Here is a 17,909-nt window from a genome sequence, read left to right on the forward strand (position 1 = left end):
GTCCGTGCCACCAACCAACCTACTTCCACCCCCATACCATGGTCTGACCACTTCCTGATAGAAGGCCTTTTCTCCATCAACACCCCTCCCCCTAGCAACAACAATAATAGTAAGACCATAATATTCAGAAAAATCTGCCCTAGTACCGACCTTGCGAACGCACTATCCGCCTCACTACCTAACTTAAATTGCTCAGATCCGGAAACAGCACTAGCATCCTGGAATAACATCACAGGAGACATCGCCAATAAACTCTGCCCAGTCTCCAAAAAAGTCATAAGGAACTCCTCAAAACCTACCAACCCGTGGTACACTCCAGAACTTAGAACCTTAAAAACTACTCTAAGGCAAAAGGAGAGACAATGGCGCAAAGACCAGACCCCTCAAAACTCCGCCAGCTACAAATCAGCTCTGCACAGCTACAGACTCTCCACCCAAAAACATAAACGAGATTATTACGCTAAAAAAATCCATGACTTCAGATTCAACCCCAAAATACTCTTCTCCTATGTCTCAAGTCTTACCACTCCTATCCCTCCGAAAACACCTGAATACGATGCCTCCGCCAAATGCGAGGAACTAGCCAACTACTTCTTCAACAAAATCGCAACCCTCCTAAAGAGATTCCCCCTCCACTCGAACAGTCCCTCACCCATCCTACCTGCTCCCCCCACCCCCACCCAACCTTCCATGCCCGCTCTTGACTTTACCTCCACCATAGAAATCCAATCCATCCTCAAAAAGCTCAAACCCTCCTCCCATCCTGAAGACCTTATATCCTCCAAAGCACTACTAGCTATTCCTGATGCAATAGTCAAAGCCATAGCAGATATCATCAACTGCTCTATTGCGCACGGGTCTGTCCCAGATGCACTCAAGCACGCAGTAGTCAGACCCCTCCTCAAGAAACCCTCCCTTGACCCTAAAGATCCCTCTAACTTCCGCCCAATCTCCAACCTCCCCTTCATTGCCAAGCTATTGGAAAGAGTTGTCAACTCTCAACTCATGGAGTATCTCGAAGACCATCTGATCCTCCACCCATCACAATTTGGATTCCGGAAACACTTTAACACTGAATCCTTACTTCTCTCCCTCTCTGACCATCTCCTCTGAGGCATGGGTCAAGGCCGCAGCTACCTCCTTGCCCTCCTCGACATTTCATCAGCCTTCGACACTATTAGCCACCATCATCTACTAACACGTCTGGAAAACATTGGCATCTCAGATCTAGCTCTTGCCTGGTTTAAATCCTTCCTCTCTAACAGAAAGTTCTCCGTTAAAATCGGGAACTCCACATCCACCCCACAGCCCCTCCAGCAGGGAGTCCCCCAAGGCTCTTCTCTTTCTTCCACCCTCTTCAACATTTACATCACCCCCCTATGCCATCTCCTCTCTGACCTCAAACTTAAGTTCTACCTTTACGCTGATGATGTTCAGATCATCTTCCCCATACAGAACTCTATCTCTGACGCCCTAGAACATTGGGAGAAATGCCTCACAGCCATTAATTCCCTCCTCACTAACCTCCACCTTGCCCTCAATACGAACAAAACTGAACTTCTACTCATCTCCCCTCACTCATCCTCTTCCCCTCTTCCGTCTAATACTACCAAACTCAACCTTCCCTCAGCACAACCCTTTGTGAGAGACCTTGGAGTTCTCCTTGACCATCAATTAAGTATGAAGAACTACGTAAATTCCATACTCAAAGCCTGCTTTTTCAAACTCAATGTGCTTAAAAAACTCAGACCCCTCCTACACACCCAAGATTTCCGTACAGTTATCCAGGCCACTATCACATCCAAACTAGAATACTGCAATGCTTTACTCATAGGGCTCCCCTACTCTACCATTAAACCCCTACAAATGTTACAACATGCGACAGCGAGACTCATTGCAAACTCCCGTAAATATGATCATATTACTCCTATCCTCAGAGACCTACACTGGCTCCCCATAGCCTCACGCATTATCTACAAAACCCTCACCATAATTCACAAAGCAATTCACACCCACAACTCCAACTGGTTAGATTTCCCTTTCACAACTCCCAAGTCCAGCCGACCTACCAGAACGGCCAAAACAGGCACCCTACTTGTGCCCTCCCTTAAAACAGCCCACCTCTCCTCCACACGTGACCGTGCACTCTCGATCGCAGGTCCAACCCATTGGAAAACACTACCGCCAGAACTACGCCTTGAACCATGTATGAACAACTTCAAAAAGAAATTGAAAACATGGTTGTTCAAGCAAGCTTACCCAGAATAAAAGGCTATCACTCCGTTTCCAAAGTAGACCACTTTGCGTCTACTCATTTTTCCTCACATTGAGGAACTATGTTTTGTTATACTCTCTCTCCTCACCTTGAGGAAACACGTTTTGTTACTCTGTCTTTTCTCAGCTACCTTTTACCCCCTTTCCCAGTTCTGACCACCCTGTTAAATTGTAATTTCTAAGCTTAACCCGTTTTACTGTAAACCGGCATGATGTCCACAACTAATGCCGGTATATAAAAATGTTAAAATAAATAAATAAATAAATAAATAAATAAACAACAAAATATTTACAAATATACAATATGCACATTATTTACAAGAATATGCATAAAGCATTCTGAAATTATTACATGATGTGTTCCTTTAACATATGGGTAATGTTCTCAGGTTATCCCAGAATGCTCTCTAGATTTGGGGGGTGCACTGCTCTTTTTCTCAGTCCCTGATTTCCCAGATTGTGCTCATGACTGAGGACTCCATTTCATTAAAGGGCAGGAGTGAGGTGCATTGGCAGAGGTGAGTGTGGGGGACTCAGTATTGGAATAGCAGGAGGTCTTCAGGGTAGGAATGTGGTGCATTAGCAGTGCTGTGTGTGAAGGTATCAGTATTGGAATACCAGAGGGTGATTCAAGGAAGGAATAAGGTGCATTAGCAGAAATGCATGTGGAGGGCTGCAGGGCAGGAGTGAGATGCATTGGCAGAGGTGAGTGTGGGGCTCTCAGTACTGGAATAGCAGGTGAGGCAGGGCAGGAGTGAGGTGCATTGGCAGAGCTGAGTGTGGGGCTCTCAGTACTGGAATAGCAGGTGAGGCAGGGCAGGAGTGAGGTGCATTGGCAGAGGTGAGTGTGGGGCTCTCAGTACTGGAATAGCAGGTGAGGCAGGGCAGGAGTGAGGTGCATTGGCAGAGGTGAGTGTGGGGGCTCTCAGTACTGGAATAGCAGGTGAGGCAGGGCAGGAGTGAGGTGCATTGGCAGAGGTGAGTGTGGGGCTCTCAGTACTGGAATAGCAGGTGAGGCAGGGCAGGAGTGAGGTGCATTGGCAGAGGTGAGTGTCAGGGTCTCAGTACTGGAATAGCAGGTGAGGCAGGGCAGGAGTGAGGTGCATTGGCAGAGGTGAGTGTGGGGGTCTCAGTACTGGAATAGCAGGTGAGGCAGGGCAGGAGTGAGGTGCATTGGCAGAGGTGAGTGTGGGGCTCTCAGTACTGGAATAGCAGGTGAGGCAGGGCAGGAGTGAGGTGCCCTGGTGGAGTCCTGTTTTGCTCTCTGTACTAGAACAACAGGTGCTGACTGTAAGGACAGAACAGAGATCGGTGATACCAACCAGCATCTTCACCAACTTTCTCTGGCTCGGGTGGTTTCGTCTCCTCAGCCATTGTTAGAGTTTTCTCCTCAGATCCTTGAGCAAAATAAAGGAAAATGGAGCTAATTAGAACATTATGTTGAAGATCCAATACTGGAAAGGAAAATTAGTTTCTTATCTGATAATTTTCGTTCCTGTAGTACCATGGATCAGTCCAGGACACCTGGGTTGTGACTCCGCACCAGTAGATGGAGACAGAGCAAGATCTGTCGGGGTGGACTACATATAGTCACGTGCCTCACACAGCCTCTCAGTCTTACGTAATGTCAAAGTAGAACTATCTAAATAAACTATCCTCAACGGGACCAATTCAAAAAACCCCAACTGGAACAGAACTCCCCAACCGGAGGAGCGATATACGAAATCAGAATAAGTGCACCAACTTACGAGCGGACTCTCCGTTACTTCAGAGCAGCAAAACACGGGCGGGATCCTGGACTGATCCTTGGTACTACAGGAACGAAAATTATCAGGTAAGAAACTAATTTTCCTTTCCCTGTACGTACCAGGATCAGTCCAGGACACCTGGGATGTACCAGAGCCATCTTACCAAGGCTGGGACCCAGAGAGTCCCGCTCGGAGTACCCTTTCTCCAAAACCCCTGGAATCAGCAGCCTGAACATCCAACCGGTAATGCCTAGTGAACGTGTGCAACGACTTCCAGGTGGCCGCCCTGCAAATCTCTTGAGGCGACACCTGCGAGGACTCCGCCCACGAAGCCGCGTGCGATCGTGTCGAGTGGGCCCGAAGGCCCACAGGCACAGGCTTACCCCGTACCACATACGCCGAGCCAATGGCCTCCTTGAGCCAACGAGCGATTGTAGTGCGGGAAGCCGTCCCACCTCTTTTCGGACCGGAAAAAAGCACAAAGAGGTGATCCGACACCCTGAAAGGATTAGTAACTTCCAGGTAGCGGAGGAGCACCCTCCGTACATCTAGCTTCCGCAGTGACTGAGATTCCGGATCAGCCGATTCCGCAACCGGGAAAGCGGGAAGTTCGATCGATTGATTCAAATGAAACGACGACACCACTTTCGGCAGGAAAGAGGGGACCGTCCGTAAGGAAACGCCCGAATCCGAGATCCTCAGAAACGGGTCCCTGCACGATAACGCCTGCAACTCCGAAACTCGCCTCACCGAGGCGATCGCAACAAGGAACACCGCCTTCAAAGTAATATCCTTGAGAGTCGACCACTTTATTGGCTCAAAAGGCGGCGAGCACAAGGCGGACAGTACCCAGTTGAGATTCCAGGACGGACAGGGTAAACGCAATGGAGGACGCAGATGCTTAGCCCCCCTAAGAAAACGCGCTACATCCGGGTGTAGGGCCAGAGACGCCCCCTGGACCTTACCCCGTAGGCAACCAAGCGCAGCGACCTGGACTCTAAGGGGTAGATTTTAAGAGGCGCGCGAACAGCCTACTTTTGCTTGCGCATCAGACTCAAGCAAAAGTACGCTGGATTTTAGTGGATACGCGCGGAGCCGCGCGTATCCACTAAAATCCGGGATCGGCGCGCGCAAGGCTATCGATTTTGTATAGCCTGCGCGCGCCGAGCCGCGCTGCCTCCCCCCGTTCCCTCCAAGGCCGCTCCGAAATCGGAGCGGCCTCGGAGGGAACTTTCCTTTGCCCTCCCCTCACCTTACCCTCCCTTCCCCTACCTAACCCACCCACCCGGCCCTGTCTACACCCCCCCCTTACCGTTGTCGGGGGATTTACGCCTCCCGAAGGGAGACGTAAATCCCCGCGCGCCAGCGGGCCTGCTGCGCGCCGGGCCGCGACCTGGGGGCGGGTACGGAGGGCGCGGCCACGCCCCCGGGCCGTAGCCACGCCCCGTACCCGCCCCCAAAACGCGGCCGACACGCCCCCGAAACGCCGCGTCGACCGGGCCCGCCCCCCCGACACGCCCCCGACACGCCCCCCTCCGAAAACCCCGGGACGTACGCGAGTCCCGGGGCTCTGCGCGCGCCGGGAGGCCTATGTAAAATAGGCTTCCCGGCGCGCAGGGCCCTGCTCGCCTAAATCCGCCCGGTTTTGGGCGGATTTAGGCGAGCAGGGCTCTGAAAATCTACCCCTAAGGGTTCTACACGAGAGACCTTTGGCCAAGCCAGCCTGAAGAAAAGCTAAAACATCAGGAACGGAAGCCGAAAACGGATTCACGCTGCGCTCCGTACACCAGTCTTCAAAGATCGCCCAGACTCGGACATAGGCCAAGGACGTGGACTGCTTCCGAGCCCGCAACAACGTGGAGACCACCGCATCCGAATAACCTTTCGACTTCAGACGCTGCCTCTCAAAAGCCATGCCGCGAGACAAAAGTGATCCGCATCCTCCAAACAAATGGGGCCTTGACGGAGGAGCCCCGCAAATCCCTGAAGACGTAGGGGAGCATCCACCGAGAGTTGGACGAGATCCGCAAACCACGGGCGCCGTGGCCACTCCAGGGCCACCAGGATCACTGCGGACGAGTGGAGCTCTATGCGCCGAAGTACCTTGCCTATCAACGGCCAAGGGGGGAACACGTACAGCAATATGTCCGTCGGCCAAGGGAGCACCAACGCGTCGACGCCCTCGGACCCTCGCTCTCGTCTGCGGCTGTAAAACCGCGGAGCCTTTGCGTTCTGGAACGTAGCCATCAGGTCCATGTGTGGCGCACCCCACCGGTCGCTGATGAGACGAAAGGCATCGTCCGCCAGTTCCCATTCTCCGGGGTCTAGATGATGACGACTGAGGAAGTCCGCTTGCACATTGTCGATCCCAGCGATGTGGGACGCCGCCAGGCTGCTGAGATGTCGCTCCGCCCAACTCATGAGGCACTGAGCCTCCTCCGCCACCATCGGGCTCTTTGTCCCGCCCTGGCGATTGATGTAGGCCACTGTGGTGGCATTGTCCGACAACACTCGGACCGCCTGTCCCCGAATCAGTGGGAGAAAGGACCGCAGCGCCAGGCTCACTGCCCTGGTCTCCAGGCGATTGATGGACCATTGAGATTGGACTGAGGACCACTGGCCCTGCACTGACCTGCCCAGGCAAACTGCTCCCCAACCGGAGAGACTGGCATCCGTAGTGATGACCGTCCAGTCGGGCACTACCAGAGACACTCCACATGTCAAGTGGTCCGTGGCTAGCCACCAGTGTAGACTGGCCCTTGCTTGGGCTGGGAGCGGCAGCGGCAGATAGAACTCCTCCGACACTGGCTTCCAGCAGGAAAGCAATGCTGACTGCAAAGGACGCAGATGGGCAAAGGCCCAGGGAACCAAAGCTAGCGTTGAGGCCATAGAACCCAACACCGTCAGATAATCGCAAACCAGCGGAAGCCGAAGTGACAACAATCGGCGCACTTGACCCTGAAGCTTGAGAACCCGCTCCCTGGTGAGAAAAACCTTTCCCTGTTTGGTGTCGAACCGGGCTCCCAGGTACTCCAGGGACTGGGTGGGAACCAGATGACTCTTGTTGAGATTGACCACCCATCCCAGGGACCGCAATAAAAGAAGGACCCTGTCTATCGCCTGCCGACATCGATCCCTTGACTTGGCCCGAATCAGCCAATCGTCTAAGTAGGGATGCACAAGGAAGCCCTCCCGTCGGAGCTGCGCCGCCACTACCACCATTACCTTCCTGAACGTTCGGGAAGCCGTGGTGAGGCCGAAGGGAAGAGCCCTGAATTGATAATGTCTGCCCAGAATGCAAAACCGTAGGAACCGCTGATAAAACGGCAGGATCCCGATATGGAGGTACGCTTCCGTTAGATCCAAGGAAGCCAGAAACTCGCCTGGCCGAACCGAGGCAATCACAGAACGAATTGTCTCCATCTTGAAGCGTGGAATGAGAAGGCATCTGTTTACCCCTTTCAGGTCTAAGATTGGCTGTGCCATGCCGTCTTTCTTGGGCACGATGAAATAGATGGAGTAATGACCCTTGCCTAGTTGTTCGAGAGGCACGGGGAGTATCGTCCCCAAGCCCTCCAGGCGTCGAAGAGTACCCTCTACGGCTTCGCGCTTCCGCGGACACTTGCAGGGCGAGATTAGAAACTTGTCTGACGGAGTCCGTACAAAATCTAACGCGTAACCTTGCTTTATCACGCTGAGGACCCACTGATCCGATGTTATCTTGGCCCATTCTTCGTAAAACAATTCCAATCGGGCGCCTACATTTGGGACGACCGACTGAAGCTGACGCGAGAGATGGACCGGCTGGATCTCATTGGGAGGCCTTGGCCCCCGCTCCCGCCTGGGCTCCCCCTTGTCTGCCGAACCGCTTCCCCCGAAAGGACTGCGACCAAGAAGAAGATCGGGAGGACACCGCACGGTAGGAGGGACCGGAAGACCTCTGAGGGCGAGATTTCCTGTTTCCACGGAACCGGGACCTACTAGAGAAGGAGGACCGGGTCCGAGACCTACCCTCAGGCAGCTTAAAAGCCCTATTCTCCCCGAGGGATTTATTTATTTATTTATTTTTTATTTTTTATTTTTATATACCGAAGTTCTTGTGGGAATTACAAATCACTCCGGTTTACATAAAACGATGAACTGCCCAACAGCGGATGGGGGCTTTACATAGAACTGTAGAACATAAGGAACAATAAAACCGGATGTCAATTTAACATAGTAATAATAAATATAATATAATATAATATGTACATACAATTTAACTATTTAACGTAGTAGAGATGACCTGTCAAATCTACCATATAGTGTTATCGCCGCGGTCGCCGCGTCAGCGACCGGGCTCCTACCTCCTCAGCTGGGTCCGGGGGTCTGCCGCAAACCACGGGAGCCAGGGCCGGCCTGGCCGCATGGCGGTGACCCTTCCTCGTGGAGGACGCCGCCGAGCTCGGGAGATGACTCCGCCCCCGAAGGGGAACGCGCGCGCGCGAGGGGCCGGCTTTTGACGGTCCAGCACCCGGATGTGCTGAACCGCCCCCTGTCTGACGTCAGCACCGGCGGGGGATTTAAGTCGCCTTCACTCCTTCCTACATTGCCTTGCAACGAGGTCACTTAGTGAGTTAGTTGCAGTTCCAGGTGCTCCTGTTCCTGCTTGCCAGTTTCAGCGTTCCTGATCCTGATTCTTGTTTCCTGCTTTTGACCCCGGATTGTTCATCGCTTGTGTTTCCAGCTGCCTGCCCCGACCTCGGACTGCCTTCTCGTTTGTGTTTCCTGCTGCCAGCCACGACTCCGGTTCGTCTTCATTTCTCTTCTGCCTTCACTCCGGTTCCAGGTTTTCTTCTACGCTAGTCTTTCGCCTAAGTCCCAGCGGTCCGGGTCCCTACGGGCTCCTCCTGGGGGGACCTCGGACTTCCAGGGTGAAGCCACCTAAGCCCTAGCGACCCGGGCGTCCACAGCTCCTCTGGGGGCGTCACGGGTTTCCAGGCGAAGCTCTATCTACAGGCTGTGCGTATCTGCCTCCCGACTGTTGCTCAACGACGGTCGGCCTAAGGATCCACCTTTGAATCCTAACAGTTTGCAAGGCCATGGATCCGGCAGATCTTGCCGGCCTTCAGGCCATTCCGGGTCTGGCTCAACGGCTGGTTCAACAACAGCAAGTATTAGACTCCCTGGCTGCCACCGTGGAACGGTTGGCTGCGCGCATGGACGCCGAACCTCCTACACCGAATCCTGTACCAGCACCCGTTCCGGTTCCAGTGGTAACTCTTCACTCGCCCACGCAGCTTCCGGCACCTTCCCGATACTCCGGAGATTCCAAGGCTTGCCGGGGTTTTTTAAACCAATGCTTTGTGCGTTTTGCTCTTCTGCCCAATCAGTTCCCATCGGATGGCGTCAAGGTGGCCTATATCTTTTCGCTGCTAGATGGGCGGGCATTAAATTGGGCATCTCCCATGTGGGAGAAGAATGACCCGGCATTGAGTAATTTGAATCGATTTGTGGAGGATTTCAAGGCGGCCTTCGACGAACCTGCACGCCAGATGTCTGCGACCTCAGAACTGCTTCAGCTTCGGCAGGGCTCGCGGACTCTTGCGGATTATGCTCTGGAGTTTCGCACGCTCGCCCTGGAGGTAGGCTGGCAAGATGACGCTCTCCGAGGTGTGTTCCTGGAGGGTTTGGCAGCTCGGATAAAGGACGAGTTGGCAGCCCGCGATCTGCCTGAAGACCTAAAATCCCTCATCGACTTGGCAGGGCGCATTGATCGGCGCCTCCAACAAAGAGTAAAGGAGGGACGTTACTCGCGCCGACTACCCTCAATGCCTTTTGTGCCGACCAAGACAGCAAGTTCGGGGCCTCGGAGCCCCAATGCCCTGGCTGAGACCTCCACGGAGGAGCCTATGCAACTTGGACGATCATCCTTGTCCGCCGAGGAGAAGCAGCGCCGGCGCGACCTGAGGCTTTGCCTGTACTGTGGCGGGAAAGGTCACTTCCTCGCACAGTGTAAGGAACGGGCGGAAAACTCCCGCGCCTAGGTTTTCGAGAGGAGTGTTCCCTAGGCTGCCTCAATGCAGCTCCTCAATGCACAGTACCGGTAACTTTGAGATATCCCGCCGGTTCGTTTCAGACGCAAGCTCTCATAGACTCTGGGGCCGGAGGGAACTTCATTACGAAGGACTTAGTACAACAACTTCAGCTCACCACTCAACCACGAGAGCCTCCTCTAAGGGTTACCTCGATCCAGGGGACACCTCTGTCTGGCTGCATCTCCACTATTACCGCACCACTTGTCCTCCAGACAGGCTTATTACACACCGAGAAGATTTCGTTCTTAATTCTGGAGAAATCGGTGCATCCTGTGGTTCTCGGTTTACCCTGGCTCCAAAGACATTCTCCGGAGATCCGCTGGAAGGACTTGCAGATTACTCGATGGGGACCTGAATGTTCCCGCTCTTGCATCCAGTTTAAGAAAGAGCATCCGATTCTATTAGCTCATACCGTTTCTTCGTTACCAGCTTCGTATGCAGACTTTGCAGATGTTTTCTCCAAGGAAAAAGCGGAACTGCTACCACAGCATCGCCCCTTTGATTGTGCGATAGAACTGCTTCCAGGCTCCACTCCTCCTCGGGGAAGAGTATACCCCTTGTCTCAGCCCGAGACGCGGGCCATGTCGGACTATATTACTGAGAACCTCGCTAAAGGGTTCATCCGCCCTTCACGGTCTCCCGCGGGGGCGGGTTTCTTTTTTGTTGCAAAGAAGGATGGGTCTCTGAGACCATGTATCGATTACCGCGGGCTCAACGCCATTACAAAGAAGAATCGTTACCCACTTCCTTTAATTCCTGAGTTACTGGACAGACTCCAGGGAGCCCGAATTTTCACGAAGTTGGATCTCCGAGGGGCATACAATTTGGTCCGTATCCGTCCCGGGGATGAATGGAAGACGGCGTTCAATACCCGGGACGGGCATTATGAATACCTTGTGATGCCATTCGGCTTGTGTAATGCCCCCGCCGTGTTTCAACACTTAATGAATGAGATTCTTCGGGATTTACTGCACTCATGCGTAATTGTGTATTTAGACGATGTCCTCATTCACTCTCCTGATCTGATCTCCCACCGACAACACGTTAGGCAAGTCCTCCAGATCTTGCGGGATCATCAGTTATACGCAAAATTTGAGAAATGTCTCTTTGAACAAGAGACCTTGCCCTTTTTAGGGTATATCGTCTCTGCGACTGGATTCCGTATGGATCCCAGCAAGGTGTCCGCCATCAGGAAATGGCCCCGGCCGGTGGGTCTAAAGGCTCTGCAACGGTTCCTAGGATTTGCAAACTTCTACCGACACTTCATTCCTCAGTATTCCCGATTGGTGGCACCCCTAACTGCCCTAACCAGAAAGGGCGCGGACCTTCGAGTATGGCCTCAAGAGGCTTGTAGAGCCTTTGAAGATTTAAAAGAGGCATTTCTTCAGGACACCTGTTTACGACACCCAGACCCGACACGGCCTTTCTTTGTTGAGGTAGATGCCTCTAGTATGGCCGTAGGGGCAGTCCTGTCTCAGAACTCTAGTGCCGGTCATCTGCTACCCTGTTCCTACTTTTCCAAGAAGTTCTCTCCAGCTGAGGGCAATTACGGGATAGGAGATAAGGAATTACTGGCAATTAAATTGGCACTGGAAGAATGGAGACAGTGGCTGGAAGGGTCTCTTCATCCGGTGACCATTTACACGGATCACAAGAATTTAGAGTTCCTGAATCAAGCTCAACGCCTAAATCCCAGACAGGCGCGTTGCTCGCTTTTCTTTACTCGCTTTGACTTTGTTCTGAAATATCGTCCAGCCTCTAAGAACGTTCGGGCGGATGCCTTGTCCCGTTGCGAAGTAAAAGAAGAAAGAGAAGAGTTTCCACAACATATCATCGATCCTGCCAAGATCCAGGTAGCCAGTATCACAGTGTCTGCTCTTGGGCGGGTAGTGGTTGCCCGCAGAGATCGCAAGAAAGTTCTCGCCTGGGCTCACGACTCCCTCTCCGGAGGTCACGCCGGAAGAGAAAGGACTCTCGATCTACTAAACCGCTACTATTGGTGGCCCAAGATACGACAAGATGTACGCCTATATGTAGATTCCTGCCCGGTTTGTGCAAGACAAAAACCTCTCAATGGCCGACCCTGGGGTCTTCTGCAACCACTGCCCATAGCCACTGAACCATGGACCCACATCGCCACGGATTTTGTAGTGGACCTGCCAGTATCGGAGGGCAACTCGGTGATATGGGTCACCGTGGATCGCTTCTCAAAAATGATTCACCTCGTTCCTCTGCCTAAATTACCTTCAGCCCCAGAGCTAGCGCTACTATTCACACAGCACATCTTTCGGCCCCATGGCCTTCCGCAAAGTATAGTATCGGACAGAGGGCCACAGTTTACTGCACGTTTCTGGCGTGCTCTTTGCAAAAAATTTGGGGTACAGCTGAATTTGTCCACGGCATTCCATCCACAGAGTAATGGACAAACTGAACGCATGAACCGGTCACTAAAGACTTTCCTTCGAAGTTTCATCTCCGAGAGGGGGACTAACTGGGTTTCCCTGCTTCCTTGGGCCGAGTTCGCCTACAACAATCATACTCATGCAGCTACTGGACAAACCCCCTTTCAGATAGTATTTGGTCACCATCCGAGACCTCCAGTACCTGTTTCTATCCCCATTCCGTCACCAGCCGCTCAGACTGTTGCCCGTCAGTTCCATCAGCAATGGAAAATAATTCAACAGAGACTTGTCACGGCCTCGGAGAAATCCCAACGAAGTGCCAATCGCCACCGACGACCAGCCCCAGTGTTTCTACCTGGTACCAAGGTATGGTTGAGTACCAGAAACCTCCAGTTGCCTAACCGTACTCGTAAGTTGGCACCTAGATACTGCGGTCCCTTTCAAATAGCAGAACGTATAGGACTAGTTTCTTACCGCCTTCGCCTTCCTTCTTCTCTCCGCATACATAACGTGTTCCACGTTTCCCTGCTGAAACCTGTGGTCCTATCACGGTTCCATCGTCCAACTACGGATGCATTATCTTCTTCGTCTGAGGATCCTACTTACCAAGTACGGGAAGTACTGGATACCCGCTTCCACGGCCGTCGTTGGGAATACCTCTTGGCTTGGGAGGGTTGCGGTCCCGAGGAGAATTCTTGGGAGCCGGCTCGGAACATCTTGGACAAATCACTGCTAAACCAATTCCATCTGGACAATCCCGGAAAGCCGGGACCTCTGCGGAGGGGGCGTAAGAAGGGGGGTACTGTTATCGCCGCGGTCGCCGAGTCAGCGACCGGGCTCCTACCTCCTCAGCTGGGTCCGGGGGTCTGCCGCAAACCGCGGGAGCCAGGGCCGGCCTGGCCGCATGGCGGTGACCCTTCCTCGTGGAGGACGCCGCCGAGCTCGGGAGATGACTCCGCCCCCGAAGGGGAACGCGCGCGCGCGCGCGAGGGGCCGGCTTTTGACGGTCCAGCACCCGGATGTGCTGAACCACTCCCTGTCTGACGTCAGCACCGGCGGGGGATTTAAGTCGCCTTCACTCCTTCCTACATTGCCTTGCAACGAGGTCACTTAGTGAGTTAGTTGCAGTTCCAGGTGCTCCTGTTCCTGCTTGCCAGTTTCAGCGTTCCTGATCCTGATTCTTGTTTCCTGCTTTTGACCCCGGATTGTTCATCGCTTGTGTTTCCAGCTGCCTGCCCCGACCTCGGACTGCCTTCTCGTTTGTGTTTCCTGCTGCCAGCCACGACTCCGGTTCGTCTTCATTTCTCTTCTGCCTTCACTCCGGTTCCAGGTTTTCTTCTACGCTAGTCTTTCGCCTAAGTCCCAGCGGTCCGGGTCCCTACGGGCTCCTCCTGGGGGGACCTCGGACTTCCAGGGTGAAGCCACCTAAGCCCTAGCGACCCGGGCGTCCACAGCTCCTCTGGGGGCGTCACGGGTTTCCAGGCGAAGCTCTATCTACAGGCTGTGCGTATCTGCCTCCCGACCGTTGCTCAACGACGGTCGGCCTAAGGATCCACCTTTGAATCCTAACAATATAGATACAATAAGAGTAATATAGTGAACTTATGGATTCAAAAATTGATTGAGCAGTTGTGGAGTCCTGATAGTAGGAATTGGTGAGATGTCGATAATTTAGGGATACTATTATTTAGGAAGTCCTCTTGTCTAAGTATCATTGAGAATCTGGGAAGGCTTGTTGGAAAAGCCAGGTCTTCAGTCTTTTTTTGAACTCTTGATGACTGGGTTCTAGTCTTAGATCTGGGGGGAGAGATAACATCAAATCATCTAACTCTTTGCCAAACAATAATTTCCCCTTAAAAGGCAGCGCTCCGAGGTGAGCCTTGGACGACCCATCCGCCGCCCAATTGCGGAGCCACAGGAGGCGACGCGCTGAAACGGCGGAAACCATGGACCTGGCCGAAGTGCGAAGAAGATCGTAGAGAGCATCTGCACTGTACGCTATCGCTGCCTCCAGACGGTTTGCCTGCGTAGCCTCTTCCTCCAAGAGGTCTGCATTGGCCTGGAGAACCTGCGCCCAGCGCAGACTCGCTCGCATAGCGAAGTTAGTACAGATGGCCGCACGGACCCCCAGTGCCGAGACCTCAAAGATTTTCTTCAGCTGAAGCTCTAACTTTCTATCCTGAATGTCCCTGAGCGCTGTGGCTCCTGTGACCGGAATCGTTGACCGCTTCGTGACTGCGGATACCGCCGCGTCCACCTTCAGCAACCGGAGAAGTTCAAGCGCGTCCTCCGGTAAAGGATAAAGTTTATCCATGGCCTTGCTCACCTTCAGGCCCAATTCCGGAGTGTCCCATTCGCGGAATAAAATATCCGAGGCAGAAAAGTGGAAAGGAAAAGCCACCGCTGGCCCAGTAAGCCCCAACAGGACTGGATCCATATTGGCTTCCGGGCGAGAGACCACCGGCGGAGCTTCCACCCCCAGCTCCTGGAGAATAGCTGGAATAAGAGGGGAGAGCTCCTCCCTGCGGAACAGGCGGACCACTTTTGGATCATCGCCCTCCACGGCCGCTGATCCTTTCCCCGTACCAGGCTGGGAGGGGCCCTCTCCCGTCCCAGCATCGACCCCCCCGGGGGTTCCTCAGCCGGGTCCACCTCATCAGGTGACGAGGAGTCGGTGTCCGTGTCCTGCGGTACGCCCCGCCGCGGACGCTTGAGTCTAGCTGGGATGGCGCTGGAACCCTGCCGGGATTTCCTCTTCCGGGATCCGGAACCTCTACCGGACCCCTTCGCGGCATCCAGGTGTCCACGTTTGCGCTTGCGACGTTTATACTTCAAAACTTTGCGCAGTAAAAGCGCAAAATCTGACGACAAAGAGGACTCTGAGGCCGAGGACGCCTCGTCCCCGCTGGGCTCAATTGGCGACTCCGCTCCCCCCGGGGCGCCTCCCCCTGAGGACCGTTGTTGCGGCGAAAGCGCGGGAGGCAGGCCGCCATCTCCTGCTGCCTCCCGCGCGACCTCCCTGCCTGTGGCCAAAATGGCCACCACTCCCGCGCTGAGCGGAAAAAGCTCAGCAGGCTTCTCGGCAGCGGCGGCAACACGCGGCGGCGAACGCGCCGCCCGGGACCGGCCCCCCCGAGCAGCCCCGGACGGTCCCTCGCCTCCACCAACACACGCCGAACAAATGCCGTCCCGAGAAAGGCGCGCACGCGCCGAGCCGCATGCGCAGCAGACGGACCCCCTCGGCATGAGGAACGAAGCGCGCATCAAAACTAACACCAAATTAATTATTAAAATGAAGAACTCGTCGAGGCGGTCCCCCCCCCACCCGAAGCGAACGGAGAGCCGGCGCGAAGGAGAGAAGCGGCGCGCAGAAAAAAAGACAGCCGCTTTTTTTTTTTTTTTTTTTTATACACTAACCGCTGTCCTCTGTTCTTAAGGCTCCTGCTCCAGCGGGGGTGAGTGAACCGGGCTCCCCGGTGTCACCCCCGGCGCTGCTACAACTCTTGGCGGGTCCTCGACCCTAGCAGCGGCCTCAACCAGGGGGGGATGGTCCCCTCAGAACCTTCAAACCCCTCTGGGAGGCAGGACAGCCAGGGACTTTTCTTCTTCAAACTAAGTTTTCACTTCTTCTTTTTTTTTTTAAAACTAAACTAAACGACACTAACCCTGCTATCTAACAGAAAAGTCAGGGAATCCAGAGGCTGTGACTGCAGCTGCACCATCTACTGGAGACAGAGTAAGACTGAGCGGCTGTGTGAGGCACGTGACTATATGTAGTCCACCCCGACAGATCTTGCTCTGTCTCCACCTACTGGTGCGGAGTCACAACCCAGGTGTCCTGGACTGATCCTGGTACGTACAGGGAATAGCAAACTAATTCTCATTCATTTATAAACAACAAAATATTTACAAATATATAATATGCACATTATTTACAAGAATATGCATAAAGCATTCTGAAATTATTACATGATGTGTTCCTTTAACATACGGGTAATGCTCTCAGGTTACCCCAGAATGCTCTCTAGATTGGGGGTGCACTGCTCTTTTTCTCGGTCCCTGAATTCCCAGATTGTGCTCATGACTGAGGACTCCATTTCATTAAAGGGCAGGAGTGAGGTGCATTGGCAGAGGTGAGTGTGGGGGGTCTCAGTATTGGAATAGCAGGAGGTCTTCAGGGCAGGAATGTGGTGCATTAGCAGTGCTGTGTATGAAGGTATCAGTATTGGAATACCAGAGGGTGATTCAAGGAAGGAATGAGGTGCATTAGCAGAAATGCATGTGGAGGGCTGCAGGGCAGGAGTGAGGTGCATTGGCAGAGGTGAGCGTGGGGGTCTCAGTACTGGAAAAACAGGTGAGGCAGGGCAGGAGTGAGGTGCATTGGCAGAGGTGAGTGTGGGGCTCTCAGTACTGGAATAGCAGGTGAGGCAGGGCAGGAGTGAGGTGCATTGGCAGAGGTGAGTGTGGGGGTCTCAGTACTGGAATAGCAGGAGGTCTTCAGGGCAGGAATGTGGTGCATTAGCAGTGCTGTGTATGAAGGTATCAGTATTGGAATACCAGAGGGTGATTCAAGGAAGGAATGAGGTGCATTAGCAGAAATGCATGTGGAGGGCTGCAGGGCAGGAGTGAGGTGAATTGGCAGAGGTGAGTGTGAGGGTCTCAGTACTGGAATAGCAGGTGAGGCAGGGCAGGAGTGAGGTGCATTGGCAGAGGTGAGTGTGAGGGTCTCAGTACTGGAATAGCAGGTGAGGCAGGGCAGGAGTGAGGTGCATTGGCAGAGGTGAGTGTGAGGGTCTCAGTACTGGAATAGCAGGTGAGGCAGGGCAGGAGTGAGGTGCATTGGCAGAGGTGAGTGTGGGGGGTCTCAGTACTGGAATAGCAGGTGAGGCAGGGCAGGAGTGAGGTGCCCTGGCAGAGTCCTGTTTTGCACTCTGTACTAGAACAACAGGTGCTGACTGTAAGGACAGAACAGAGATTGGTGATACCAACCAGCATCTTCACCAACTTTCTCTGGCTCAGGTGGTTTGGGCTCCTCAGCCATTGTCAGAGTTTTCTCCTCAGATCCTTGAGCAAAATAAAGGAAAATGGAGCTAATTAGAACATTATGTTGAAGATCCAATACTGGAATAGCAAAGTAATTCTCATTCATTTATAAACAACAAAATTTTGTTTATTTATTTAAAAACTTTTCTATACCGTCGCTAAGTTATATACCATCGCAACAGTTTACAAATAGGCACATAGACTAAGGTTAATAAATCTAGGATATCGTACATTCTAACAGGTGCCAATAAAGTTTGGTTACAATTTCATAAATAAAATCATTATTTGAGTAATGTTGGTCAAGTCCAGGTATATTATTGAGTTACTATCTCTTTGAGATATTACTTCTTAAATGTAGGATTGAG

General features: G+C 53.1%; 1 protein-coding gene across 27 annotated transcripts in view; it reads right to left on the reverse strand.

The window, feature by feature from the left end:
• The window catches only part of CATIP (ciliogenesis associated TTC17 interacting protein), a 169,192-nt gene that overhangs the window by 105,823 nt on the left and 45,460 nt on the right, over nucleotides 1-17,909 (reverse strand). For 11 of the 27 annotated variants that reach the window (XM_029605068.1, XM_029605067.1, XM_029605066.1 and 8 more), the window contains 2 exons: nucleotides 17,491-17,565; nucleotides 3,597-3,677 (listed from right to left, as the gene is read on the reverse strand). The exons of 4 other annotated variants lie outside the window; for them this stretch is intronic. In XM_029605068.1, the coding sequence (XP_029460928.1) occupies nucleotides 3,597-3,677; nucleotides 17,491-17,565 (156 nt within the window). The remainder of the gene's footprint in view (nucleotides 1-3,596; nucleotides 3,678-17,490; nucleotides 17,566-17,909) is intronic. 12 more of the 27 variants (XM_029605078.1, XM_029605069.1, XM_029605083.1 and 9 more) reach the window with 3 other exon arrangements.

This window comes from Rhinatrema bivittatum, chromosome 6, assembly GCF_901001135.1.
Source record: "Rhinatrema bivittatum chromosome 6, aRhiBiv1.1, whole genome shotgun sequence".
Classification (NCBI taxonomy): domain Eukaryota; kingdom Metazoa; phylum Chordata; class Amphibia; order Gymnophiona; family Rhinatrematidae; genus Rhinatrema; species Rhinatrema bivittatum.